A 27,035-nucleotide genomic window follows, 5' to 3' on the forward strand; every position below is an offset into this window, starting at 1 on the left:
ATCCGGACGGAACCAGTCGACGCATTCTTCGGCCATCGACGCGATCGCCACCGATCGACGAGTGTCACTGAGTCCGGAACCTCCTAGACCCCGCCAACCGTCCACGCATTTGCCCAAGTTTAGTGAGCGCACCAACGCTGGTAAGGTAGTGGTGACGTACAATCCCGGTAACCGCAATCCGTCCGCCCCTTCCAAAGTCCCGCGAATTTGCAACATTACACACGCCTTCGCTACCAATGTGGACGCCCCGTACCGTCACATGTTTACCCCCTTGGATGAACGTGCCAAAGCGTTGGATCGCCAGCTGGTGGAACTCGGGGATGCCATGGTGAAGCAGTACGGACTGGGACAGGAGATTCCCCTGGAAGGCGTTGGTGTACCCCGCCAGGAAGTCATCTGCTGCATCGGACGCATATGCAATGCGGTACGTTGTGCGTCGGTCACTGCTTTGTCTTGCCCAATTTGGTGTGTCCTGGTATCCCCCTTTGTGACTCTTACACAGGGATTCCGTCATTTCTATTGCGCAGGCCCACGAAGGACGCATCAACGCCACATCCGTCCTGTTGGAAGGGTCGCGGCAAGTTTCGGGTGGTGCACGTATTGAGCTCGACCTGACGGCGCTACAGAACGAATCCAAACCTTTTTCGCTCTTTCCGGGTCAAATCGTTGCCGTGGAAGGAATGAACACGTCCGGTCGAAAATTAGTGGCTCACAAAATTTACGAAGGAGTCGCCAACCCCGTTACCAAAACTCCGTCGAAAACCCTGCTTCGCTATTACCACGACGACGCCTTTCAGGGGGGACAACCCTTGCGCATCATGACCGTCTGTGGCCCTTACACGTCGAGCGACAATTTGGACTACGAGCCATTTTTGGATCTAGTCAATGTCATTAATGCCGAAAGGCCAGACGTTGCCATACTAACCGGCCCTTTTGTCGATACCCGACACGAAGCGATCCGGACTGGCCAGACGATTCTGAAAGACGTCGACAATGGTACCGACATTGTTGTCCCGTACGAAACGTTGTTTGCCCAAAAGGTGGCGGCTCTTTTGGAAGATTTGTTCCAAGAAGACGAGCATTTTTCTACACAATTTGTCTTGGTCCCCAGTTTGAACGATGCCACCGCAGAATGGGTGTAAGTCTACCAAAGTTGCAATGCATATATATATTTGTTTGTATGCGTGCGTGTGTGTATGTTTGTCCGAAACGCAAACCTAATCAGACTCTCACGACTCTCTTGTTGTATTAGTATCCCGCAACCACCCTTAAAAAACAATGCAGCCACCATCTCTGATATTCAAGGCTCAGAAGGAATAGAGATTGGCAGCCTGGGCTTACATCATATTGAGAACGTAAATCGAACCGATCAAAAGATGCACCGAGTACACTGCGTTTCCAATCCCTGTACTTTGCAAATCAATGAGCTCGTCATTGGAGTTTCCTGCACCGACACTCTGTTTGATATCAGTACGGACGAAACAAACGCCAACTTGGAGCCTGGTAGTCGGCTCGGTCGTATTTCGCAGCACATGATCCATCAGCAAAACTATTACCCATTGTTTCCACCGAGTATGGGAGTAAATTTAGATTGGAAGAAGAGGAGCCAATGGAAGATGCCGTGTCAGCCTGATGTGCTGATTGTACCTTCCAAATTAGCCTGCTTTGCAAAGACTATTTTGTCGCACACCGTCGTGGTCAATCCGGGGCATTTGACCCGCGAGACGACGGGTGGAACGTACGCTTTGATGGAAGTGCATCCGATGTTAAGGGATATAGTAGAAGATTCGGGGAGCTCCGAAGTGCAGCTTCAACATGGAGCACCCAGTCGAACCAAGGTGGAAATCAAACGCATCTAAAGTTCACAATAGGGGCATGTGCGAGTATTTGATGTCATATGAATTGCACTCCGTAAATCTCTTTTTGTGCTGTCTTGCTCATTGCTTCCCTATTTACATTAGTCTAGCGCGATTGATGCTCATGGAGACTTAGTGTTAGTGCTTATGTAAGTCAATTTTTGCTAGTTTTGATGAGTGTCTGGACGCGAACTGGCACCTATGGCTTCGAGACTTCACGGTCACGGCTCACATCCACACAAGGTCGAACCCAATTGGCTCGCTTTTGTTCGACCTTATTGGCAGTAAGTTACCTTTAGTCCTTGCTACGAATAGCTTTCACAAATTGCTACAGACAGTTGATTTTTGCAAAGTCGAGATCCTAGTAATGCTGTTGGCGATTCTGGCGTCAAAGATCTCATCGATCCGACGCCACAGATATCTCTCTTTGATAATTGCATTGACCTTGTCAAAAAGTCCGGTTTTAGCCTATACCATTCAACCCGTGGAAGCTTTGAGCCCAATGAGTGCAGCGACCGCAGCCAGGCATTTGAAACTCAGCTCAACTTTACCCAAATCCGGTAGAAACCTGCGCCTGTGTCACCGATACGTAGCGCCTTTGTATTCAACGGTCCGCGAGTTCTCCGACTCTGCGGACGCCGCCGGAGATGATGACATCCCTCTGTATCGCTCGCAGGGAATCTTAGCGGTGGCCAAGCCACTTGAGTGGACTTCTAGTAACGTCGTTTCCTACCTTCGTGGGATCTTAGAGCAGGATGCCCGCGATCGAGGCGCTAAACCAGTGAAAGTTGGTCGTCGTGGAAACAAAAAGAAAATGGTCAAAGTCGGACACGGTGGTACTCTAGACCCCCTCGCAACGGGTGTACTCGTCATTGGCGTTGGATCTGGAACGAAAGAGTTGCAAAGGTGAGCACAGGAATCACGTACGTAATTTGCTTTTCTCGGTTTTCTCTGTCTGACTTTCATGTTATGCCGCTGCGTTGGCAGGTACTTGACCGGATCGAAGAGGTATATTGCTGGTGCAGAGCTCGGCTTCGAGACGACAACGCTAGATTCGGAGGGAAATGTGACGAAGACTGCATCTTTTGATCATCTGAGTGTGGATGCGATCGAGAATGTTCTTCCAGATTTCACTGGTCCGATTTCACAAATCCCACCGATCTTCAGCGCACTTCGAAGAAACGGCAAGAAACTTTACACATTAGCCCGAGAGGGCGTTTCCGCGGATGAGATAGAGATCGAGGCACGTCAAGTTGAGATTTATGACCTGACGCTTGTTGCTAAGGCTACCACAAAGCTGCCAAGATTTCAATTGGATGTCGAATGTGGAGGTGGGACCTATATACGATCCTTGGTACGGGATATAGGGTACAAGCTCGACTCGGTCGCTACCATGATCGCTCTCGAGCGAACGCAACAAGGACAGTTTGAGCTGGACAAGTGCCTCGCCAAAGATGAATGGTCTGCTGATAGCATTTACGCTGCTATCGACCGTTTTAATCTATCCAGAGAGAACGAAAACGGCAATACCGAGAGCAACTTGTGAATGGTGTTATGCTACTCCACATTATCCACGAGCTTTCTGTATGCTATATTGATAGCGTGAAACTTGGCGGAAGTGTTCGATCTAGATTTGTCCGGATGATAAATTCTGGCCAAACGACGAAATTGTGACTTGATGAGGACCATAGATGCATGCTTTGGTAGGCCGAGACAGGAATGGGGGTCCTTCCATGTAAAGTGACTCGGGTAACTTGTTGCAATATCAAATACTGCCTGAGAAAATAGCGGTGCTCCTTGGAAGCATCTGGATTGGCGAACTCTTTCTGCAGCTTGTTGAAAAAGACTTTCCTGCATTTCTTCGGCAGCTTCTTGAGTTAAATGAAGATTGTAATTTCTCGTAAAGAAATCGTTTCTGAAAAGTGGAGTGGTTTTGGTAGATTTACTAGATCCAATTTTTGGTGCTGACCGAGGATTTCGTCCCGTTAAATTTTCTTGATGTGCAAAGAGCGGATCCGTCCGACTTCCATCGGCGAGTGCTGCAGCAGGGGCTTGGTTTGGAAGTCCTGCCTCATCGGAATCTTCATCGATGATGATAAAGTTACAGCCTCCTGGGATATTTGCGGAGTCGAAAGCATCTGGTGCTTTTCTCGCATAGCAGGGCGTCTTCTTTTTTGACGTTGCAGTCTTTCTAGCTTCAAGAAATCGCTTTCGTTTCCTCTCCCGTGCTACTTCCTTCAGTTTTCGAGGGTGCGTATTCTTTTTCGGCCCCATAGCAGTCTGATCGCCTTTTCGACCTGTTTGTTCATTAGCATGAACGTCATCGTCGCTGTCATTTAAGTCCACAATGTCGATCGAAATTTCTACTCCGATTGGGTCCGGTGGTTTATGAAAAATCGACGACTCTGCCCACGGGGGAAAATCTTCTTCCGTCAAATCGATGATTTGGTACGCCATCCTGAAGCCACCTAAGAAAATTGCTCTTTTCGTTCGCTTAGCAAGAAAGGCGATAATTTGAAAACGGGCTCATCGCTCGCTTTCATCGAGGTCCACAATATCGACCGCAATGGGTAAAACGTTATGACTTTCATTCTAGTTGGTGCCGTGACAAGTAAGTATACATGATTTTTTACCCATGGCGATTGCCGTTTTGATCAGAAACTTGACGGACGGCCTTTCTTAAAAAAGCTAGCATCAAACACGGCCAGAGCGGACAACGGAAGAGAACAGACCAAAGGTCCTGCTGTTCGACTCTTTGCCTAATTTTTTTTGCTTCGACCTATGATTCTGAAGAAAATGCTATCATAGAACGTAGCGTATCCAGGCATACCAATTACAGGCTAAATTCAAACTCCTTGTGGACAATCCATTTTTGCAGAGAAGCTTATAAACTCTCGCGGCAGATTGTAACACTCAGTTTAGTGCTTTCTTCAGCCGTAGCTCACACGGATCTATTTCCCATCGGGCCAAAGCCTGATCAAGAAACTCAACTGAGCTCACATGCACTCCTCCTGCATGAATAAAATACTGTCTTATCCATCTTGACGCATCTTTTCCTATCTTCAAGAGCACGTCGCGCAAGCCATCGTATTTGCGATCGCATATGTTAATGCGCTTGTGAGCGTTCGGGAAAGTGCTCGTTTCCAAACCGCTCAATCTCCGACGACTCTCTTTATCTTCACTAAGAGGAGAAAATGGCTCGTCAACGTGCAGAAATCGTTGAAGATCGTCGCGAAACTGTCGTTGTCGTCTTTCATTGTTATCAGCTATTTGAGAGATATCGTACAGAAATATTTCGTGCCCAGAGGATCCGGTCTGATTAACAAAAGAGCTGAATCCTTTCGGAAAATACTGCTGCTCCTCAGGTGTAGACATTTTTGTTTTCCCCAGAAGAGCGAGCGGTTCGTGAAACTTGGCTTGATGTGTACACACACCTCCAGTCTTGTAGCGAGGTCCCACTTTCTCACAATCTCCTATAAGCTCCAATGCTGGAAGCAGCTGAAACCTATCTAGTCTAGTGCGAACTGAAAGGGCAGCAATCACCTGTTAGCTGCACAACAACGAAATCAGGTTAATATCCCGCACAAAGTACATACAATTATAAAATGACTCGAACCTGTTCTCGCGAGTGTGAGGCAAAGAATAAATTTAGACAGCAATTGACCGAAAACAAAGCATGGCACTTGTCCCACGTACCACAAAACAGGGTGTCGCACCCCCACAACAAAACGAGCATTTGGAAATAGTGTAGATAAGGTGTGTAAGGCTTGGGGAATTTCTAGATAAGAGGGACATTTGGCGCCGCGAATGTAGTTTCCACGGGGGAGTTCTTCCGCCAACTTCTTGACTAGATTGGATGCGGCGTAGCCTTCGTCGCGGATTGAGCAATGTTCTCCATCCAACATCGAAATTTGAGGATGACGATCAAAATAAGCTTGCATGGCAGTGGTCCCACATTTGGCAAACCCAACCACAGCTAGATGCATTAGCCATGCAACATCACCGGTAATGTTGGGTCCATTGACGAGGCTTTCAACACGAGGGCGAGGGGTTGGTTCCAACGCAATGAAATTTGAAAGATTTTTGAAGGAAAAAGTATCTTGTCTTCCCTCGGGGTCAGGTTCTGTCGGTGTAAAGGAAGGATCGCGTGTATACAGAGGATCTGATTCGTCGAATAAGATAAGAGCTACTTGAACACGATTCACCAGCAGCGCCATGACCGAGCCTGCTATCGTGAACATGAAAGTGGTGCGAAGGCGAAGCATGCTGATTGCCTAATGTCAGACCCACAGCAACGGACGTTTCCTGTTCATCAAAATACTCTGTTCTTATTGTTAAGCTGACATCGCCCTTCACTAATAAAGTCCATCAGTTATTCAAGCAAAGGGCAGTGCTTGTGAATTTGTGACTTCATTCTCATGCTGAAAGTTACCAACTGGAGTGGCGAACGATTTTCGTCCGCGGTCCGTGACTTGCTTATTGTTTGTGCTTACATATGTCTGTCATATGTTTTAGAAGGTTTAGAATGACCTGATTTGTGTCTTACCGGGAATAAGTGCAGTCATGTCATCGATGTGTCCTATTTGATAATGTGGCGACGGCATCAGGTCTGATTGGTCAGTGAAACAGCACAACGGATTGAGCTCCCCTTAAATGTAAGCACAACCTTAGAAGAATCCAGCCACTATTAGTAGCCCTCCAAGTAGAGCCCTATCACAGTAAATTAAAATCATCAACCATGTAATGTAGACTCAGAGGGTAGCCAACAATCTTTACACAAGCCACAAAGGAAATAGTCTTGAGTTGGTATAGTAAAACATATACAATGGTAAAAACCTATGCTTTTAGTTGTACAGAGTACTATCAAAGTACAACTAACTGTAAATGCTATGGACTATATTCAAATTGTGTGACTGACGGTAAGAGGTGATGATGCTTCCCAAACACCCATTCACATTACAATTATAAGTGCAAGAGCTACCACCATCAGACCACAGTGCAACAGTTCTATGGTTTTTGCCAAGAAACCACTGACTATCAGACCCGACCCTGCAGTGTAGTCATGTACGCTGTTTTTGCATCAATAACTAAAAGTCTATATCTACATTCATCTTTCTCATCCTTCTTGGAAGATTTGTCTTCAATCTCTCAGGGTGTGCATCACTGACAAGCATGATGTAGTAGCCATTGCATAAAAAATAATTTACATCAGATAAATAAAAATATCATTTATTCAAACATGTGCAAAACCAAGTCACTACAATATCTTTCAGAGAATCCTATGAAGTACAAATAAATATTCCCCCAAGCTACAAATGATGACAATTTTTGCCTAATTAATGTAAAAACTCCTCAACTAGAACCATGTCTTCTTGACAATGTTTGCTTGCATTTGAATGCCTTCTAACAATTGCATCAGATGTCATTGGGCCAAGCCTACCTCATGATTTGATTCCCCAAAGAAGCTTTCCACGTCATCCGCTTCATTGACTGTGAGTGTCAACAGCCCTTGACAGTAAAAAGCAATGCATAATTAGGGTTAAAGAAGGCCAAGACAGTCAGTGGCGCTTAGTGGAAGAATGAGGGTTTATGATTTCTGACCTCTGCCATTGGGAAGCAGTATATGCAGCACGGTAAAACCCAGTCTGGTCAATGTAGTTTGAACAATTTGCCAGATCTAGTCCATTTGTAAATTTTGGTGGAAAGAGAATTTATCTTGTCACCATTTGGCCCATTGATGATCCTGGTCCTAGAAGTTTGTCAAAGCCTTCCACATGGGCAGTAACAGTAATTGGCCATGTTGTACATTTTTGTTTGTCTGGACCAGAGACCAACATGTGGGAAATATTGATTGATCCGTCTTCCAAAAGTAGAAGTATTGGATTTCCTATTTTCAGTGTCAAAGGAGCCATAAATTTGATGCAGGGATGCCCAGCACTGTTTCCAGAGCGGCCCACAGGTTGTTGATTGCGGCATTCCCAAATTCGATTTTTTTCAGACATGTTTGCATTCCTTCCATAAAGTTGTCCTTGCCAATCAGCAACAAAATCATGCCAAAAATTGACGCAGCTTTGGCATATAAAATAGCGCCAAAAATCTCGTAAATGTTGTTTGGATGCATTCTTCACCTCTACCGGGTGGCTTGATTCCATGGAGTCTGTCATGGTACACTATTGTTACGGTACGCTACCTTGCGGCATGTCCCTCGGACAGCTCCCACTTGATAAGGAAAGTGTAAGTGTGAGCCAATCCGATGGACGCAGCGGTTACGCGTCCCATATGGAGTTTGTGTCGGCCTTATTGCGCAAATATACCGTATTTGAGTTACCCTGTTGTGGTTTACCTCCTTGCGACATGTCTTGTGGAAATTATTCACTAAACGCGGATGTCTCAAGTGTGAGTCAAAACTATGCACATGGAGTTAAGGAGGCACGCACAGAAATGATACCAAAGCCTTGTTCCGTGGCCACGTGGACTCACAATAATCGAAGCGTTTGTACAATTGCTATGTTTCCGGAGCCGCATGTGCTTAGTCTCCACTTGTCGGTTTACACGACCAAAATGGACTGGGATATAATTGGAACATCGAAAATACGATTGAAGCAATAAAGGGGCTATCACAAGACACATGGTGGGACTGAAGAAGAACAGCTACTCACCATAGGTGTTGTGCATGGGACTCATAGTTCTGGAGGTATATATACATGTGGGAGAAAGATTGTCTATTGAGATTATGGAAGTTGGTGAAGATCAATGATGCGCTGGCACTTTGTGGGATTGTTCACTGGACTGAACAACAGATTGACTAGTTTGTAGCATGTAATTTTCCACTCATTGTTTTATAAGTTCATTGATCCAAATATTGCATTATAGCATAGGTCCTTGCATCCGCTGTCTAACCCGTGGGGAGCGTCGTCAGTGAGTGAGTTTTACAGTCCCTAAGCTTGCTTAGGTGTATTGCAGGTTGTTCGTCATAACGCCCACCTTTGTTTACCACACACTGTCATAACAGCGATCCGTCCTCGGTTGTGCTTTGGTAGTACTCCGTAACAGATTAACAGTCTTGACAGCACGTCAAACCACTGCTGCCCATTGCACAGTCGTTTGTGGTAAACACATCTTGAGGTCTTCGCTCAAGACGGTTTCCAAACTTCGTACTTGGTGTACATTGTTTGGTTACTAACTGCTGACATCTTTTGTTTGTTACATCAAGTGTCAGAGGTGCCACCTTAAGTGGGGTATTTATCGGCTTGTGTAACGCATTGGTTGGAAGCTGCTACCCTACTTCCTCACGGTAACTGGTATTGAGAACCCACTGGTACAGCTTCAGGGTTTGTCAATAAGTTTCCGTGGCCTCCCTACTTCCTCGGAATCACGGGTGTCGAGAGCCCATTGGAGTCTTCAGGGTTTGACAACAAGTTGTTTCGTGACGTCGGGTTGCTATAGTTGGGTGAGGTAGAAATACCAATAGGCTCAAGGACTCCATCCCTGATTCCGGTTGGGACGGGCTTACGACCCGGCTTAAAATAGTACAGGGGGACTATCAAACGCCCGACACTTCGTGTTTGCGTGTGTGCGGAACGGACACTGCCTACGGAGGCAGGGCAAGGGACCCAAACCCATAAGTGGTTCTTTTTTTTCGTTTTGAGAACCGCAAGAACCTTTCTTATTGGTTTGGCTACCCAACCCATCATGTCAGCAAGCACTGGACAAATGACCAGCAGCACTGTCTTCTCGCATTTTTTGGATAATGTTTTCTCAATTCCCCAAGGGCATCCAATTCGGCTTAGCTTTGCTCAGCAAGGGTATGATACCGTGGAAGACCTTCTCGGTATTTGTGAGAATGAACTTGGTACCTTTGGGTATGTTCCTCCAACAAGCTTGGACACCAATGACAACCCCCAGTGGACCCCATTGCTCATGGCACACCGACAGATCCTTCGCCATTTTCTACGTTGGCAGGCCTCACTTGAACGGAAAAAGGGAAGTTCTTTAGACAATTCTGAGCTTGTTGAGTTGACCAGTAGTGACTTTGCCTTCTATAAACGGTCGGCACTTGGCCAAGTTTCAAGCGTATTGACCACTGCAACATCTTCTTTGAGCGCCCCGGGCATACCTAACAAACCTCGGTCGGTTTTTTACGGACAGAAGAAACCTGTTTATTGTAAAGAAGATGCAACTACCCTGTCTGTCAACAACACCAATGCAATCACGTACTGTTCGAGTGTACATTCTGCATTGAGATCCGGAGCAACCAACCTTGACCTTATGCCACAGGATGGGGAGAGTATTCCTAAACCCATCAGCTTTGTCAAGCCCCTTGGAACTGAAACCAACAATTCCTGTGCCTTTAAGGGTTTACCTGGTTTCACTCCTGACAACCTCATTGGAAAAACTTTTCTAACCGACAGTCAGGATGATGGGGAGCTATTTCGTGAACGGCAAACTTTCCCAACTGATACTCAGGATGATGGGGAGCAACTGTGTGAATGCAATACAGGAAAATTTCTGGAATGTGATAAACCATCTGATGAAAAAATTTTGGAGGGACTTGTAATCAGTGATGACAAGTATGATGAAACTCTAGTTTGCAACGAAGTTCTAGACAATCACGAAACCAATCTAGATGAAAAGTTGCAAGACACAGATGGACCGTGGTGTTTTGAGGGCATTGTCGCATGCAAAGGACCTTTCCCCTCTTCACACACGTCAGAAATCTACAAAAGTTCTAGATACAATGTGTTTGATTGGGGACCTAGCTACGGATTGCTAGATGCCATACAGGTCAACAACCTTGAAATATGTGCTACCTATGCTAAACACCAAGATCTACTAGACACATTGGGAGGGAATCATTCCAACTGGTTTGCAACTAGATTTGAAGAGTTTCAAGGACTTCTTGACCAAGATTGTCTGAGGTGCTTTCAACATTCCCCTGTCTTCAAATCTGAGTGCCAACTCCCTCATGACCCTAACAAAGCTGTAGCTATTGACAAGTCAAATGGAAATAGCAACTGGCAGGATGATAAGAGCTTTGAAAGGGGCAAGCTTTGTGAGCATAACATTTTTATTGCGAAACAGGAAAATCTGGTGCACAGCAACCAAGTCTCAAACGCACCGGAAGAGTACAAGAATATCCTCATCCATATGGTCTACAATGTCAAGCATGACGGAAGGCACATTTCTCACGACATGATAACAGTGCATTCCGTGACAGGAGTTCTTTGTCTCATCAACATACGGCATAACTCATTGTCCTACCCGCAAGTTTGCGAGGCAATCCCAGATGATGTTACCTATGCTCTGAAGATCCTAAGTGGTGAGATCCTAAGTGGTGAGAACATAGATGACATGCTCAGCAAGTTTTGGAATTTTCTACAAATGTGGCCACTTGTCAAACTTCTCCTGTTTGAAAAGGGGGACAAATCAAATTGTGAGGCAAGGACATCTATAGCATCAAGACAGGCCGATGGGGAGTGTTACGGTACGCTACCTTGCGGCATGTCCCTCGGACAGCTCCCACTTGATAAGGAAAGTGTAAGTGTGAGCCAATCCGATGGACGCAGCGGTTACGCGTCCCATATGGAGTTTGTGTCGGCCTTATTGCGCAAATATACCGTATTTGAGTTACCCTGTTGTGGTTTACCTCCTTGCGACATGTCTTGTGGAAATTATTCACTAAACGCGGATGTCTCAAGTGTGAGTCAAAACTATGCACATGGAGTTAAGGAGGCACGCACAGAAATGATACCAAAGCCTTGTTCCGTGGCCACGTGGACTCACAATAATCGAAGCGTTTGTACAATTGCTATGTTTCCGGAGCCGCATGTGCTTAGTCTCCACTTGTCGGTTTACACGACCAAAATGGACTGGGATATAATTGGAACATCGAAAATACGATTGAAGCAATAAAGGGGCTATCACAAGACACATGGTGGGACTGAAGAAGAACAGCTACTCACCATAGGTGTTGTGCATGGGACTCATAGTTCTGGAGGTATATATACATGTGGGAGAAAGATTGTCTATTGAGATTATGGAAGTTGGTGAAGATCAATGATGCGCTGGCACTTTGTGGGATTGTTCACTGGACTGAACAACAGATTGACTAGTTTGTAGCATGTAATTTTCCACTCATTGTTTTAGAAATTCTTTGATCCAAATATTGCATTATAGCATAGGTCCTTGCATCCGCTGTCTAACCCGTGGGGAGCGTCGTCAGCAAGTGAGTTTTACAGTCCCTAAGCTTGCTTAGGTGTATCGCAGGTCGTTCGTCATAACGCCCACCTTTGTTTACCACACACTGTCATAACAGCGATCCGTCCTCGGTTGTGCTTTGGTAGTACTCCGTAACAACTATTTTGCAGCGTGTCCCTTGGATGTATGCCAGTTAGTATGGAAAACGCAATTGTGAGCCAATCCAATGGGCGCGGCATTTAGGTGTCACATGTGGAGTTTGTGTTGGCCTTGTTGTGCAAATTCACCATATTTGCATTACATATGGAAGTCATTTGTATCCTGGAGTCATGAATACAGGATACATACAAATGGCAGTTAGGAAAAGATACTAAACCAGTCTCACAAATCACATGACAAGCAAGGAGCAATATTCATTACTCACCATGGGATTCTGTATGGGATTTATATTTACAGGTTTTATGCACATGTGGGAAGATTCAAGACTAGCTATGTTTTTGGTAAGACTGCTCACTGGATTGAACAGACTTTGCAAGATCAACTAGTTTATAGAATGTAATCTTTTACTCATTGTTATAGAAATTCTTTGATCCAAATATTGCATAATAGCATAGGTCCTTGTATCCACTGTCTAACCCGTAGGTAGCATTGTCAGCAAGTGCGTTTAACAGTCCCTAGGTGTGCTTAGGTGTATTGCAGGTTGTTTGTCATAATGCCCAACCTGTGCTTACCACGCACTGTCAAACAGTGTTACTGTCCTACATACGTACATTGGTTGTACTATGTGAGAGTCCAACTGCATTGCCAGTCCATAAACAAATTGTACAAACTAAGTTTATGTCTCCCATTGAGCATTCTGGGATTCAGAAAGATTTTGATTAGATTCTTCTGTTATACACAAGTTTAGCTCTATGGTGTATATACACCAACAAATTCCATGTATTGGGCAATGCCCTCCTTGAGCCATAATTGTCTCCAGAATTCTGTGGTTGCAAGGTTGCCAAACCACACGTGCGCAAGCTCATGACAGTATGTCTGAGCAATCCCCCATTTCAAACTTTCAGAAGATAAATTTGGTTTCATCAGAATTTTGCTTCCTTGTACCTATGATGCAGCTGCAGTTTACCATGGCACCTGCAGCAAAGTCAGGAATTGCAAGGAGGTTGCTTTTATGGAGTGGATAGGGAATCTGACAAAGATTTTGATAGAGATCAAGGATCTGAGTCACCACATCCAGACAGAATTGACCTTGCTTGGTCTTGCAGTCACAGTGTAAACTGTTGTTGAAAACTCCGGTTTCTTCTGATCTTTTGACTGTCTGAGTGACTAGTCGACAACAGAGACGTAATAAATAGATTCTCTCTTATTTCTCCTTTACGTTTGATCTACTCTTTCACACTGCTCTAGTGCTTGTTGTTGTGATCTTTATTTTACTTTTCACTAGTTCTGTTTCCTCTCAAACCTTGCTGTTTGATCGCTAATCCTTCGCTATTTCATTGCTTACTCCGATGGTTACATCCAACACTTCTCTGTGTCTTACTTTCAATCCGTTGGCTTGTTTCATAGGATGATCATATCCCAAAATCCATCGAACATATAATTTAGCTCGAGATGGGAGCTCGCTCTTTTTCAAATCTCTTTGTGTGACATGTCGCATTCTGCCGGACATGTCCCACTTGACTGCCAAACTTGACAAACTGTAGTTAAGACACCATTGTGCATTTGTGAAACTCCATCAAATAGACCTACAGCCAGAGCAACAAGATACGTTGACATTACAGGTGTTGTCTGAAAGGTGACCATCTTGACATGTTTCCCTTCTTTGTATTCTGTATGAACTGTCACTGTCAGAGTGTTGCTAATGCTTTGCAACTCCAATGGAACCATCGCAGTAATGTTGCTTTTAGAGCGGGTTTGTTGAAACAAGGAAAAGCATGTTGAGCATTAATTGGTTCAAACTGTGTAGTAGCCATGATGTGAGTCTTTCTATCTAGTTCTACATAGGTTGGTCTGTAGAGCCCACACATTTGTTCATCCAAAATGCCATAGAAATTAATCTCCATAGTACATTTTTCGCCTTCCTTTCAACTGTCAATTGTGACAAACACAATTTTACAATGTTGCTTGTACATATTGTAACTCAATTTGGTAAATTCAACACAATAATTTTTGTTTGCTAGATACAATGTTGCTTTGACAAACTGTAGTTGGAAGGAATTCACCATGACACTCACAGCCCTGTAAGTCTTTCTAGTATGGTCCCTTGAATCAAGATGCTCCCTTTAAAGCTGGAATTGCTGAAGTTCAATTGACTATACATCAAGTCGTAATGCAACGGCTTTAATTTCGCAGGTAAATGGGCCTCTTTCTAAAAGTTAGTGCAGCTTTTTGACATGACAACTGCTGATCCCAAATCAAACATTTGAAGCACTAAAGATTGCTGAAGGGTTGCAGGAGCAGTTATAGAGAGGTGACAGAGGTACTATTTTTGTGAATCCAGTCTATTATAAGTATCCTGCCAGATGAAATTTCAGAAAGCATCAAAGCCTAGAGTAAAGAGGTTTTAGGGTTTCCTACGCCAGATTTGAAAAGGCAATTTGAACCTGATATCATTTTGCAACAAGTAATTTGAAATATCGTTGTCGTTCACAGTCAATGTTGCATCATGTAAGTCTGAAATATCAGTATTGTCCCCGTCTCGACTTGACACAGTCGACAAAAGCGCACCGTGGGCATTGACCTCTTTGGCTTTTTGACATTATCCGACGCATTGTCGACGACACAAATTATTTGTCCTTTATCGATTCCAATCCAGTCAGCATGCGCGCCAACGTTGCTTCTGCAACGAAAACCGAGTCTGCGGCTCCTCGTCAAGATAGCGAAGGTATTCCGAGAAAAAGAATACCAAAACTCTATTTGGTGATTACTAATATTTCCAAGCGCCCAAATATTCGTGCCTTACTGGAACTTGCTGCTGCTTTTGGGTGTGACAAAGTCTTAGTGGTCGGACAGCAGAAATTCGATATTTCGCCAAAGGGCACAGACATTCCTCGATCGATTCGAGAACATGTAGAGAGGGGTGGTCTACATATTGAGCGTTACTCTTCGTGGGAAGCATGTATCAATTTTTTGTCTTCGCACGGTATTCGACTGGTTGGTGTTGAGATCCATGTAGATGCAAGACCTATCGAAGCCTATCTAGATTACAAGGATACAGCCTTTTTGATGGGAAACGAAGGGCAGGGTATCAATGAGAAGCACATGAAATCGTGTGATGCTTTTGTAACTATACCACAGTACGGTGGAGGAACGGCCAGTCTGAATGTGTACGTTGCCGCCAGTATTGTTTTACATTCATTTCATCAATGGCAGCAGGGTGAGTTTTCCAAACACAATTCTAGCTAGTGGTATCTCATATTCTGTATCCAGTTTATTGGCTGCATGGAAGACAAGAGCTCTCTAGAGAGCAAAGTGCTTTCAATGGAGGAAACAACCTAGCTAACTGACGGTGAATAACTGCGATATAATACAAGGTTTTTCCTTGGTTTGTACACAATCAGACTATGTCTGACACTCTGAGAGCTTTCCGAAATCGAGCTATGTCTGAATATGTGTGTCCGACTATAAGTCGGTAGTATAAGGAAACACAGCCTGATTCGCGTTTCATTCCGTTTGCGTCATCGCTTGCCATCCGAAGCGAATTTTCGTACCATACCGCGAACGCGCGAACGAAAACAAGTGCACTCCTCCCATCTCTGCAAGTCTGTCGTCTGCTGACTTTCGCGCTCTCGTACATCAACACAGACTACAGTAGATGTATTACAGCATACTGACTGTGAAGATAATTTGAGGAAGCCTCTATTTTAGGAAGTCTGAACTGTCGAGTCACATGACGATCCCTGTTGAAACCGCGCCGCAGCAAAACGAAGACGGGACCGCTTTATGGGGCGCAAATCGGGCGGAGGAATCGGCCTCCACTACACCTTGCGATCCCGAGTCATCGGCAGCAGAAGATCCCGATTTGGAAATTGCCGCAGATAGCGACGATGATGACTTAACTGTCATTGTGCTGCATCCAACAAACGATGAGAACAACAGGCAGCAAGAAATGATCTCTTGGATTGAACAGGCAGGTCCAGAAATGGAAAACCGCAGACGCAACGTACTGCTTCGCGAACTTCGTCGTGTACAGCGAGCTTCCTTCTTTCACTTTGCACTCTTGTGTCTTATTCCGACAATTTTGCTACTCATCGTGGTGGCAACAGTCGTCGGAGAAGATGAAAACTGCGAGTCGGAGGCCACCTTTTGTACTTTGGAGACACGTACTTTTATCAACGCTTTCACAACTCGCTGTATTTGCGATGCAATCCCTATACAGTCACTGGACTGAATTTTTGCTGCGTCGACCTACTTTTTGACAAATGTGAATAGGTAAAAAAATTAAATTGGTTTGCGTATAAGATGATTCGACACTTCGCGCACTATGGCTCTTGCCAGTCTGAACTTGACAAAAGACGTTCTCCAATTTGTGCCACGACAAGTAAAAATGAATTGTTTTGATCATGAGAGCAAAATGTATGTGCAGTATTCACGTTCTTGTAAGAGAGTAGCTCTTTCACGAGTCTTCCGAAAAGGTCAAGAAAAGCTCGACGTGAAGATCAGGAGTCTCGTCGTTAGGTGTAGAGAATGTCTTCATAATCATGGTGACGGTGACGCTTGCGTCGCCGTAGTAATATGATGTGTAAATGTCAACGTTGGTTTTTGGCTTTGGTGGGTAAGCATTGAGCTGCACACTAGAGCGCGAGTAAAAGCGGAATATTGTATGAGACTTGTAGTGACAGAAACTGCAGCAAAGCGCAATTCAAAGTGGCTCCCTACTTACGCTCGAACTTCACGGATACAAAGATTGGGTACATCAGCTTCGTGACCCCATACCCGGAGCCCTGCTTCAATCTCGGCGACATCTGTGGGAATGAGCCGCACCTGCAAAATACAGTCGCCCACAGCTCCGGCACGCGCCGAGAATTCTCTAGCCCGGTGCTTGCATGTTTCAATGGCAACATTACAAGCTCGAACTTTAATAGTTTCTGTCCGGCCGCTCAAAAGCTCGCGCGAGTTGAACTCAAACATAGGTTCGACTTTCACCGCTAAAGGAAAAGGTTTCTCCACTTTTGCGAGAGCAGTGGGACCTGCTGGAAGGTCGAACGCTAGAAAAGAGGATACCCAGGGAGAGATCCGAAACGAGAATTCGGTCGCCATTTCTCTGTGGAGTGTCTGCAAACGATCGGAGTTCAAAATCCTGTGAAGTTGCTTGTCGAGAGCGTCGCGGGGTGGGTTTTCCACAGCGGACTCAATCATGTCGAGATATTGCTCAGCCCGACGTAGTGCAATCGCCGATCGGAGCCTATAAATAGTTTTCGTAGAATCATCGTCACAATGGTACAGGCTAGCAACAAAAAGCCTGGCTTGGTGGAGGACGAGAGGCATTCGTGACCGCAAGGAAACGAGACAGGCGTCAGTCACAGGCGAGTAATGATTGTCAATAGCCTCAGTCTTAGAAACAAGTGCATCCGAGCGGGTGACCAGGCTCCCCAATGTCACAGCGAAGTCTTGAATCTTTCCATTCGAGCCTTCAAACAAGGACGATGTCAAGGGAAACCGACAAGATCGAATGCTTTCTGCAGGACTGGCAAAGAAGTGTTTACTGTTCGCATCGCATTCGAAGTTACAAGGCTGTTTGTTAAGAGGATTCCCCTCGTTGGTCTGAGGAGGCATAGTGGATAATGCAGTTACAGCAAACACTTCGTGATAGCAAAGATCTGATTCGGGTGATGATAAAGTTTGGATGCAGATGCTTGGTGAGCATGTTTGTCTCACATCTGGACATGGGTGTCGCGCGATTTCGTCTTACATGAGGAAATTTTCTCTTCTCACGGGAAATCGATCCCTTCACGTGGGGTATCAAATCGCATCTTTCTGTTAACAGTAAAAGATTGATGGATCGGCGGGCGCAGAACATGCTGAAGGAACGAAATTCGGATTCTAACAAAACAGCATCGACAAAGAAATCAAGACATGTCTCGAGCTAGTCGCCCGTTAATTAGAAATAGTGACGTGGATTTCCTTTTTTGGCCTGAACGAACAACGAAAGGAAGGAAAGGATGACGCAAGCCGCCAAGTCATGCGTTTTGGCCTTCCTGGCGAGAACAATTACCCCGATTGACTGTGAGACCGCATGCGACGGCTGATCTTGACAGCACCCAGCCATTCCAAAAAAAAAACACGTGAGGGGTTCGGCTTGCCACAATCAACTACTACCACCTTCCCGCACGCCACACAATCTAGATCAACAAGCTTTATTTGCTGCACCGAATCATGATGTCTTTTTTCTTTACTAACGTACTTGTCCTATTGGTTCTGTGTTTGGGAATATCTGTTAATGGCTTTGTCCCCAAATCGGTCCTCGCACCCCAGACCTTTGCCGCACGTCGCTCAAGTACGACTCAGGTATACAACTTTTTCGGAGAACAAGAGCGCGATTCCTTAACGCGCGATTCAGAGCCGGAGCAGTTCTTTTCAACGTGAGTAATTTTACTGCTCCGGAAATACGGGGTTAGTTTCCGGACTGGATCTGATTAGGAATTGTCTCACGATTGTGCTGTCTTCTTCTTCGAACTTCAGTAACACGGACAAAATGTCCGACGAAGAAAAGCTTCCTATTGCCATTGCTGGGGTCGCCTTTATCACCATTCCTTTCATCGCTGGTCTGATTGCTCTCTATGCTGCAAAATAGGCATGTTACGCCGTCGATGAGCTCTCTACCATGCAAAATAAGACATTTCCTGTCACGCCGTCTCAATGCGAATGCCTTTTACCAATAGAACAGAATCAACTTTTTACTCTAACCTGCAACTGTTCTCTTTGGACCAACCTGCGTCAGTCGACGTCTCTCATCAAAACGTTCAACAAATAAGCTATTAGTAGATGCACAAATATTCGTATGTTTACAGGGCTACAATCTCGACATCAATTGGTTGCATGTAATGTAGGAACCGGTGCGGAATCCTCACTGGAGTGTCAGCAGGAATCCTTGCTTTACGGTTGCCAATAACATTCGCGTGTGCACGCGATAAGGCCTAAAGTGTTTTGTACCCATTTCGAATCGCGGTTCTTCATTGTCGAGGTATGGAATTTCGACGAGGTAAATTATAATGGGCCATTCGTATTCACTGTCAGCTGACAGGGAGACTGTGAACGTGTCCGTCCTTGGCTCGTGTGGATACTTTGACGAGTAAACATAAGGTAACGGTACTAGCGTTACTGCTAACCGTAAAACCAAAGGAAATCGGCTCTCATGTAAAGGGAAGAACATTACTGTTCGGTAAAGACCAATGGACTATCGTGTTCAATCAACACAAATTGTCTACAACAGAAAGTCCATTGACCATGACTGCAGATGTGGAAGCTCGCGTCTCTCCGGAATGGTCAGAAATATTGAAAGAAGCCCGCGAGTCGCTCCGAAGCGCGCGTGAAGATCCCCTAATCGAAAGGCACTTGAGCTTATCTCTGAGGCATGTCGATAAATTGGTATCTTCAATTCGTGCCTACGTTTTTTATTTGAAGCAAACTCGTAATGAAAACCGAGCTTCAGTGAGTGATGTGAAGAAATTGATCCTCTCTACCCGAAATGCCTTGCGTTTTGCATTGTGCTGCTTCGCTGTGGACCACGATGATCGATATCAACTACAAACCGTCATCTCTACGACAGAAGTTTCCGTATCCTTGGTCAAGGTGATTTCCTCTAAACGCGGAGACTCCAAATGCCGTACGCTTGCGGCTCGATTTCTTAGTAATCTGGTGACGTCTAACGCGACGACTGCTTCCCGACTCGTCTCGATGCTTCCCCTGAGTCCATCAGAAGACGACATAGATGCTCACATTCGCTCGACCGTATCTGATACACACTATGCAACGAATCAGCTAGCGCTAACTGCATCATGGGTCAGCTTACTGCTTAGCAGTGCCGGAGATCGCGAGACGCTAGCGGCCGTGGTCACGTCACTCCACAATTGTATAACATCCCTCGCTTCTGGTTCGATGGCATCGTTCAGCCGCGACGTGTCTTCGGATAGACTACTCATCAGTACCCTGTTACGACAACTTCTTTCTATGCAAGCTTTAAAGGGTTCGATGGGACAAAGTGGTACATCGGTTTCTCAGGATGATCCGGCAACAGAGTGGATCTTGATTCTCTTGATGAAATTGTGTCGGATGGGTCGATTTCCGGAAATGTACCGAGCCGCTGGTCCTGGCAAAGACATTGTACCAGAACAAATTGTGTTATTACACGCGATACGAAGCGAACAGAATGGCGACAACATACTAGGATGTGAATCTGGATCAAAAGCGATGTTATCATCCCATATGTTCTTAGCCAACTTGTACGTGAGTATTCAACAAGTCGGGGAGAGAGACAGCAATGATACGATGCAACACGCACTTGTCGAGTCCGTAATACTTTCAGTTGTAGATATTTTGGGAGAAGGGCTTGGTACTGATACTGTCGAACTCGCGTCTGTTCGAGCTTGTCTTGGAACCGAAACAGAGCTTGTCCATTCGCTTGCAATTAACCTTGGGGTGATAACTGATACAATTTCCGTCAAGAATCAGGAACGAAAAGTGCGTGAACTAGACATGTCGGTTGAAGAACAGCATCTGATTACCAGTTTAGTGCGCCTTATCGGCAATTTGTGCTATCAATGTCGAGACGTTCAGGATCTGTTGCGCACTACGCTGGTACCGCCAATAGATCCTGTGATCACAAAAACGGAACGTAGTGCTCTTCATGTGTTATTGTCGTGCACATCGCTAGCACATTCTTGTTTCACGCTACGCGAGTGGGCCGTGGTTGCCATTCGCAACGCTCTGCACCAAAATGATCTCAATATGGCTGTGGTGGCCAACCTTGAGGCCCAGCAAGCCCTCCAGACTTCCACTTTAGGAGAACTTGGAATTCGCGTCAATTTGGATACGAAAGGTAACGTTTCAGTTTCTCCGGCGGAACCAGCAATCGAAGAGATAGACGATTAAGAAGTAACGTATACTATTTTTTGCGGCGGATTATTGCGATTCACAGGGTTGTCCGGCAAACCCGTTGGGGTTCTGGGTCTGCCAACACCACAAATCTCTACACATTTCGTCGAGATCCCTAGAGGCAACCCATCCCATCTCATTCTTGGCCAAATTTGCGTCAGCAAAGCATGTGGCAATGTCGCCTTGGCGCCGATTGCCAACAACATACTTGATTTCGTGTCCACAGGCCTTGCCCATTGCTTTGACCATATCGAGTACGGAGTAGCCGTTCCCGGTGCCTAGGTTGAAGGTGAAAATACCACTTTTCTTTTGCTTCATATAATCCATCGCGGCGAGATGGCCGTCCGCCAAATCCATGACGTGCAAATAATCGCGCACTCCCGTTCCGTCGGCCGTGTTGTAGTCGGACCCGAAAACGGTCAGATGCTCACGTCGTCCAATGGCAACTTGTGCCACGTATGGCATGAGATTGTTGGGAATGCCGTTCGGGTCTTCGCCGATCTTTCCCGAGGGGTGGGAACCAACAGGATTGAAGTACCGCAGAATGGTAATGGACCAGTCCGTGGTACTTTCTTCCAGCGTTTGCGATTGGTAAAAGTCACGCAGAATTTCTTCGATCATGTACTTGGTACGTCCGTAGGCGTTGGTAATGCCTGCTCCTACTGGTGTGTCTTCCGTGATAGGCATGTTCTCGGCAGCCCCGTAGACGGTTGCCGACGACGAAAATACCAAAGAGTGACACTGGAACTCGTCCATCATACGCAGGAGCACGAAAGTTCCCGACAAATTATTGTCGTAGTACAGCAAAGGCTTTTTCGTACTCTCTCCGACGGCCTGAGCGGGAAAAAACGAAACGGTGAGAAAATCGATGGCTATAGATTCGACCGACCCCCTCGCACACTGGAATGAGAAAAAGGAAATCGAAAGCATCTCGGGTAGGTTCACTGATCGGTTGTCGCACCTTGAGACCGGCAAAATGAATACAGGATTCGAATCGAGGCGAAGATTCAAAGACTTTACGGAACGCGGCTTCGTCGCATATGTCGACTTGGTGGAAGACGAGACGCGAAGCTCGGTCGTGCTCACTGAGTCCGACAATTTCGGCAACACGATCGAGACTAACGATACTGGAGTTGGAAAGATTGTCGGCCACGACAACATCGTAGTCCTTCTGTAAAAGACAGACGATGGTGTGTGTTCCAATGTAGCCGCAGCCACCGGTAACGAGAATTGTAGCGCGGGTGTCGCTCATGGTCCGATCGATTTCGAAGAATGAGAAAGTGCCCTTTCGGTCTTCGTTGTGTCGAAGACCGAGAGAGATCCATTCACTGTCAGTGACTGCGAATCGGGCGAGTTCCTTGAGAACCCCAAGCAAGCGCGAAAAGTGAACAACTCAGTATAATTAGGTCATAAACCCGGACGGCGTATTTTGTTGTCCTGTTCGATTATGTAATTTAACCGTCCAATTTACGAATCCTATAGCACACTAGACTTCTAGCGTTAATACGGTTATTTAGTATATCGTACCTATCGATAATTTGAATAAATAAGCTTATTACTCATACAAAAATGTTTTACAGTTATATACATATATGCTCTCCCTGCCCTCGCCGTCGAAATTTGACAGGCTGTCGGCTTTCGGGAACAGCAAAACAATCTCGAGTTGGCGTTCACTGTCACCGGCAGGTCTCGTTTCCGGTGTTTGCCCACTGTCTGCATTGCTGCAGACTGTCACGATGGCGGCGGAACATAGCAATGACAGCTGTTTTACGGTCGACATGAGCGATCAGAGTCAAGATCTTGAGGATTTTCTCAATGACGATGAAGGATCATCGCAGGAATCGATGTCTGTGACGAACACGCACAGCGTGTCCAGTCCGGAACCCCGTGTCGCTTCCCGTAACGCCGCCACTCTGGCAGCGTTTGATCCGTTCAGTCCGCAACGGCAGAAGACGACTCTTGCTTCGCAAACGAAGTCATTAGTAGATGAAGAAGACGAAATTTCGGTTTCCACCACGCAGTCTGTAGATCCAGGCACTCGGGATCTGGCCCAACTCTCTGCTGGAAAAGGACTGCTCGTCTCTCCCAAGCAGAACGCTCGTATTCCGGGTGCTGCGGGGTTTCTGGAAATGGAAGAAGAACCCCCACGAGATCTCTCCCGTCCCTCGCATCCGCAACAGCCGTCACCGTACGATCCCATTCGAACGTCTTCGGGTTTGCTCTTGACCCATCGCAAAACGCTACCCGTTTCCCAGAATGCTCGAAACGAACACAGCGCCCGTCCTAGTGGTGCCTCTCCGTTACCGGATTCGTACCGATCTCCACCTGGTGAAGACCACGACAATAACGACAAAGCATACCGCGGAAATGGATCTTTCAGTCTTTTGCCTTCACCCGGAATACGGCGGGCCTTACATCGGGAGCAATTGGAAGTGGAACATCCCTACAGCAGCAATCCGTACGTGACCGCCGAAGCGTATCCACACCGCTCGCTGTTCCTAGCCCAAACCCAGCGCATCTTGTCCTATATGAGATTGTCGGTTGTTTTGTCCGCCATTGTACTTATCCTCGGTACCGCCGTGGTCGTAGCGCACATGAGGCGGGCCGGATCTGGATCTTTCGTGGATGAGGCTTTGACTTCTAGCCAACAAGACTATCAGCCATCCCAAGAATCACTGCAAGTGGTTTCTTGGGATGAAAACTTTGATCCTAAGCAAGCTATGAATGCATTGAAACCTGAGCTGGTTATCCTCAAACCGTTTCCACAACATCAACAGCAATATATCGATCAAACTGCCTACGAGACGGAACCTTTGCCACTGGAGGAACAAAGGCCTCCGTCGCGGGGTATGCGACACCCGTTTCGCGGCTTGCGGGAAAGGTTTGAAACTTGGGCCCTCGACCATCGGAAAAGCTACCACACGGAGATCGAGAAGCAGAAGCGGTTTGAAATTTGGGCCGAAAATCATCGCCGCACATTAGAAAAAAACGAACGCCATGGCCCGTGCCGTTTAACTGAACAACCAGTCTTTGGTTCCAATCGCTTTCAAGACTTGACGGACGAGGAGTTTCAATCCAGCTACCTCACCGGATACTCCAGCTCGAATGCTAGGCGTCTTTCGTTTTCCAAAGATAGTGGAGTGCTTGACCCATCAAAAAATATGAAACGCCATCCCGAAGTACACCGACGTGTTGCTATGCAGCGCGAAGAAACAGGTAATATGGCACGGGGATCCAAGTGGCAGAATTGCGAATGGTGGAACGTGTCATGTGGTCTACGCTTTATCTTTGAGAACTACTTTTACGGATTCGGTCACACAATGGAACCTAAATACGACGAAAGCTCGTACCCGAAAGGTAATTCAAATGAGATCACCCTGTGCTTTTCCAATTCTCGTTATCTAATATACCACGTCTCCTTCTGAAGCTGTGGATTGGCGCGGTATTGGTGCGGTCACTAGTGTGCATTCGCAAGGAGACTGTGGTGCCTGCTGGGCCATTACGGCTGTAGAAACAGTAGAGTCAGCTGTCTTTTTGGCTACTGGAACTCTATATGATTTATCGGAAGCAGAAGTCACCCTTTGTCAAGAGAATTGTGACATGTGCTACGGTGGATGGCCGCAAGACGCATTTGACTATATCATGGATCATGATGGCCTGCCGTTGGAAAGTGATTTGTCGTACAACGGAAGCCTCCTGCTTAAACTATCACAAGCCAAGGTTGGTGAGAGCGACGAAATGAAGTAAGTTGGTAAAGACGAGGGCATAAACAGCGACTGGTATTCGTTCTTACCTACTGCTTATTTCTTTGTGCAGCGAAAGTTCAGTTGAATCATACATGAACGATTGGTGCCCAGCTAACGGGTCCAATACATTGAAGCGGTACGGACAGATTGAAGGCTATGGTTATGCCACATCTCGATGTGTTTGTTACACGGATGGATCTGGTTGCGACTGCGATTCACAGGATGAAGGTGTGGCGGTCAGAAATCTCGCTACCTATGGTCCAGCAGTCGTCTGCGTAGATGCTTCGACTTGGAAAGATTACAGCGGTGGCATCATAACTTCCGAATCTGGTTGCAGTCAAAAGTTTCTAGACGTAAATCATTGCGTTCAAGCTGTCGGCTATGCCTATACCTCTTCCGGAGGGGGCAGCGAAAGCGAGAATGGAAGCCACGATAGTGGTAGTCAAGACGACTCCGGATCCCGTCAAGGCTACTGGATTGTTCGGAATCAATGGAGCTCGTACTGGGGTATGTCGGGCTATGCATGGGTTGCCATGGGAGAAAACACATGTGGGATCCTAAACGATTTCGTTCAAGCTTACGCATAAAAGCCTAACTTTGATTAACATTCGAAAGCAGATTGCAGACATGCTGCTTCATTCTTTCACCCTCTTCGAGGCGTTATCAATTTTCCCTTCGCAATCATGTCGACAATACGAGAGGCCGCTATAAACCCAAAGGTACCCGTCACAAAACATGCTGTTCCGAGAGCACCATCACATCTTCGGAAGGAAGATGTATCGGCCACAGTCGGTACCGCTTTTTGCCCTTCCAGAGAATACACAGCAGCAATGTGCCATTTCTTCACTTTACGCTTTTCTCTCTGCATTTCGTGAAATGAAAGCCCTCTAGCAAAGCCGTAGGATTTTCGTAGCGTCTTGCGACAGATCCCGAGTAGTTTGTCGCTGAAAGCCATTGTCAAATCTTCGCAAACAATCTGCGTGGGATCCGTGATTCCCGCAGCTCCTCCCACAGTCACCACGGGAATGCGGCGATCTACGCATGCGGCCAGTAGAGCCGCCTTTTCGTTGCTACCGTCAATGGCGTCCAGTACAGCACTCGGTCGACCGATTCGCTGAAATAGCTCATTTACATTATCGAGCCCGACAAAATCGTGAATCAGAGTAACATTACAATCGGGATTTATTCCGAGAAGCCGCGACTTCATTTCTTCGATTTTCATCCGGCCGACGGTGTTGGACAAGGTGTGCACCTGTCGATTAGTGTTGGAGATGCATATATCATCCTGTAGTAGTAGGTCAAGCTCCAAATGAGATACTTTTCTGTAGCTATCATTGATAGACTAAGCGACAGCACATCTAGTCGCTCTTACCATATCAATAAGTACCAGATTGCCTATACCACTCCGACACAACGCTTCCGCGGACCAAGATCCTACACCGCCCAGCCCAATGACGACGACCGTAGCCTTCATGAGACTGTCGAGTATTGTCAAATGAGGGTTTTCAGTCGGAAACGGCACGTTGTGGTCTGTGTAAAGCCTTCCAACTCCGGAAAATCGCAAATTGTGTTCATTCGCACTATCGATGTTCACGCTTGGCGACTCATCGTTAGATACGAAGAGTAGAGGAGATCTTCGATACGCGAAAAACGAAAGTACCTTTTGGTCTTTCCCTGCCTGATGTACCGTCGCAGGCTGAAGGGAAGACAAAAACGCAGTCACAAGCTGCGCATAAAATAAACTCAGGACTAACAGTTTGCTTCTAGCCATGGAAGCTCTCCGTCCTGACAGCCTCGTGGCCTCTTTGGTCTATTGATCATCTATGTACGAGTACAGATATGTTTTTCGTGTGTGCTCGACGTTACATGGCGAGCCATTGGTGGAGAGATCTTGGTCCTGGCCCCTGTTTTTACTTGTTTATGTTAGGTTTTGGTGCGGCACGGCTTATCTGTGGTCTTCTTGCTCTTGGTTTGCGCTCGGCGAAACCTGATACTCATTTCTCCTACAAATGTAAAAAGCAAAATCGTGTCCTCTAACTATAAGTATATTTCAACACCTAAAACGAAAAGACATACGAAAGCCTTTCCGATGTGCCCCAATATAGATAGATGTGTTGTCGTCCCCGAACAGCGGCAGTGAATA

The 27,035-nt window shown here is 46.1% G+C and overlaps 11 protein-coding genes across 11 annotated transcripts; 7 read left to right on the plus strand and 4 right to left on the minus strand.

Moving 5' to 3' along the window:
* Positions 1–2,670: 2,670 nt before the first annotated feature.
* On the plus strand, positions 2,671–3,333 carry PHATRDRAFT_11965 (predicted protein; the record flags this gene model as incomplete). The annotated part of the gene is made up of 2 exons (XM_002179663.1): positions 2,671–2,762; positions 2,844–3,333. Coding segments are annotated over 2 exons (582 nt in total), but the record flags the coding sequence as incomplete, so codon positions are not given.
* A 1,436-nt stretch (positions 3,334–4,769) lies between these two features.
* PHATRDRAFT_45614 (predicted protein) lies at positions 4,770–6,249 on the minus strand (the record flags this gene model as incomplete). Its single annotated transcript, XM_002179865.1, has 2 exons — positions 5,553–6,249; positions 4,770–5,361 (listed from the first exon to the last, which is right to left on the minus strand). Exons 1-2 carry the CDS (start codon positions 6,119–6,121, stop codon positions 4,770–4,772), a joined length of 1,161 nt encoding a protein of 386 aa, XP_002179901.1. The 5' UTR covers positions 6,122–6,249.
* Positions 6,250–9,548: 3,299 nt separating this feature from the next.
* Positions 9,549–10,375, plus strand: PHATRDRAFT_35355 (predicted protein; the record flags this gene model as incomplete). The annotated part of the gene is made up of 2 exons (XM_002179664.1): positions 9,549–10,069; positions 10,357–10,375. 2 exons carry the CDS (start codon positions 9,549–9,551, stop codon positions 10,373–10,375), a joined length of 540 nt encoding a protein of 179 aa, XP_002179700.1.
* Positions 10,376–14,948: 4,573 nt separating this feature from the next.
* PHATRDRAFT_12053 (predicted protein) lies at positions 14,949–15,458 on the plus strand (the record flags this gene model as incomplete). The annotated part of the gene is made up of 1 exon (XM_002179665.1): positions 14,949–15,458. A coding segment is annotated over one exon (510 nt), but the record flags the coding sequence as incomplete, so codon positions are not given.
* A 330-nt stretch (positions 15,459–15,788) lies between these two features.
* On the plus strand, positions 15,789–16,511 carry PHATRDRAFT_45615 (predicted protein). The gene has a single exon (XM_002179666.1). It carries the CDS (start codon positions 15,943–15,945, stop codon positions 16,441–16,443), a length of 501 nt encoding a protein of 166 aa, XP_002179702.1. The 5' UTR covers positions 15,789–15,942; the 3' UTR covers positions 16,444–16,511.
* Positions 16,512–16,574: 63 nt separating this feature from the next.
* PHATRDRAFT_45616 (predicted protein) lies at positions 16,575–17,870 on the minus strand. The gene is made up of 2 exons (XM_002179866.1): positions 16,936–17,870; positions 16,575–16,846 (listed from the first exon to the last, which is right to left on the minus strand). The coding sequence occupies exons 1-2, from the start codon at positions 17,826–17,828 to the stop codon at positions 16,669–16,671; spliced, it is 1,071 nt and encodes a 356-aa protein (XP_002179902.1). The 5' UTR covers positions 17,829–17,870; the 3' UTR covers positions 16,575–16,668.
* A 454-nt stretch (positions 17,871–18,324) lies between these two features.
* PHATRDRAFT_45617 (predicted protein) lies at positions 18,325–19,059 on the plus strand. Its single transcript, XM_002179667.1, has 2 exons — positions 18,325–18,634; positions 18,735–19,059. The coding sequence occupies exons 1-2, from the start codon at positions 18,429–18,431 to the stop codon at positions 18,844–18,846; spliced, it is 318 nt and encodes a 105-aa protein (XP_002179703.1). The 5' UTR covers positions 18,325–18,428; the 3' UTR covers positions 18,847–19,059.
* A 390-nt stretch (positions 19,060–19,449) lies between these two features.
* PHATRDRAFT_45618 (predicted protein) lies at positions 19,450–21,071 on the plus strand (the record flags this gene model as incomplete). The annotated part of the gene is made up of 1 exon (XM_002179668.1): positions 19,450–21,071. A coding segment is annotated over exon 1 (1,572 nt), but the record flags the coding sequence as incomplete, so codon positions are not given.
* A 73-nt stretch (positions 21,072–21,144) lies between these two features.
* PHATRDRAFT_27190 (predicted protein) lies at positions 21,145–22,403 on the minus strand. The gene is made up of 2 exons (XM_002179867.1): positions 22,108–22,403; positions 21,145–21,980 (listed from the first exon to the last, which is right to left on the minus strand). Exons 1-2 carry the CDS (start codon positions 22,396–22,398, stop codon positions 21,174–21,176), a joined length of 1,098 nt encoding a protein of 365 aa, XP_002179903.1. The 5' UTR covers positions 22,399–22,403; the 3' UTR covers positions 21,145–21,173.
* A 1,589-nt stretch (positions 22,404–23,992) lies between these two features.
* Positions 23,993–25,515, plus strand: PHATRDRAFT_20066 (predicted protein). Its single transcript, XM_002179669.1, has 4 exons — positions 23,993–24,335; positions 24,574–24,866; positions 25,027–25,071; positions 25,114–25,515. Exons 1-4 carry the CDS (start codon positions 23,996–23,998, stop codon positions 25,477–25,479), a joined length of 1,044 nt encoding a protein of 347 aa, XP_002179705.1. The 5' UTR covers positions 23,993–23,995; the 3' UTR covers positions 25,480–25,515.
* A 20-nt stretch (positions 25,516–25,535) lies between these two features.
* PHATRDRAFT_35363 (predicted protein) lies at positions 25,536–26,663 on the minus strand (the record flags this gene model as incomplete). Its single annotated transcript, XM_002179868.1, has 2 exons — positions 25,536–26,177; positions 26,265–26,663. 2 exons carry the CDS (start codon positions 26,661–26,663, stop codon positions 25,536–25,538), a joined length of 1,041 nt encoding a protein of 346 aa, XP_002179904.1.
* Between the last annotated feature and the right edge of the window lie 372 nt (positions 26,664–27,035).

Source organism: Phaeodactylum tricornutum, chromosome 7 (assembly GCF_000150955.2).
Source record: "Phaeodactylum tricornutum CCAP 1055/1 chromosome 7, whole genome shotgun sequence".
Taxonomy (NCBI): domain Eukaryota; phylum Bacillariophyta; class Bacillariophyceae; order Surirellales; family Neidiaceae; genus Phaeodactylum; species Phaeodactylum tricornutum.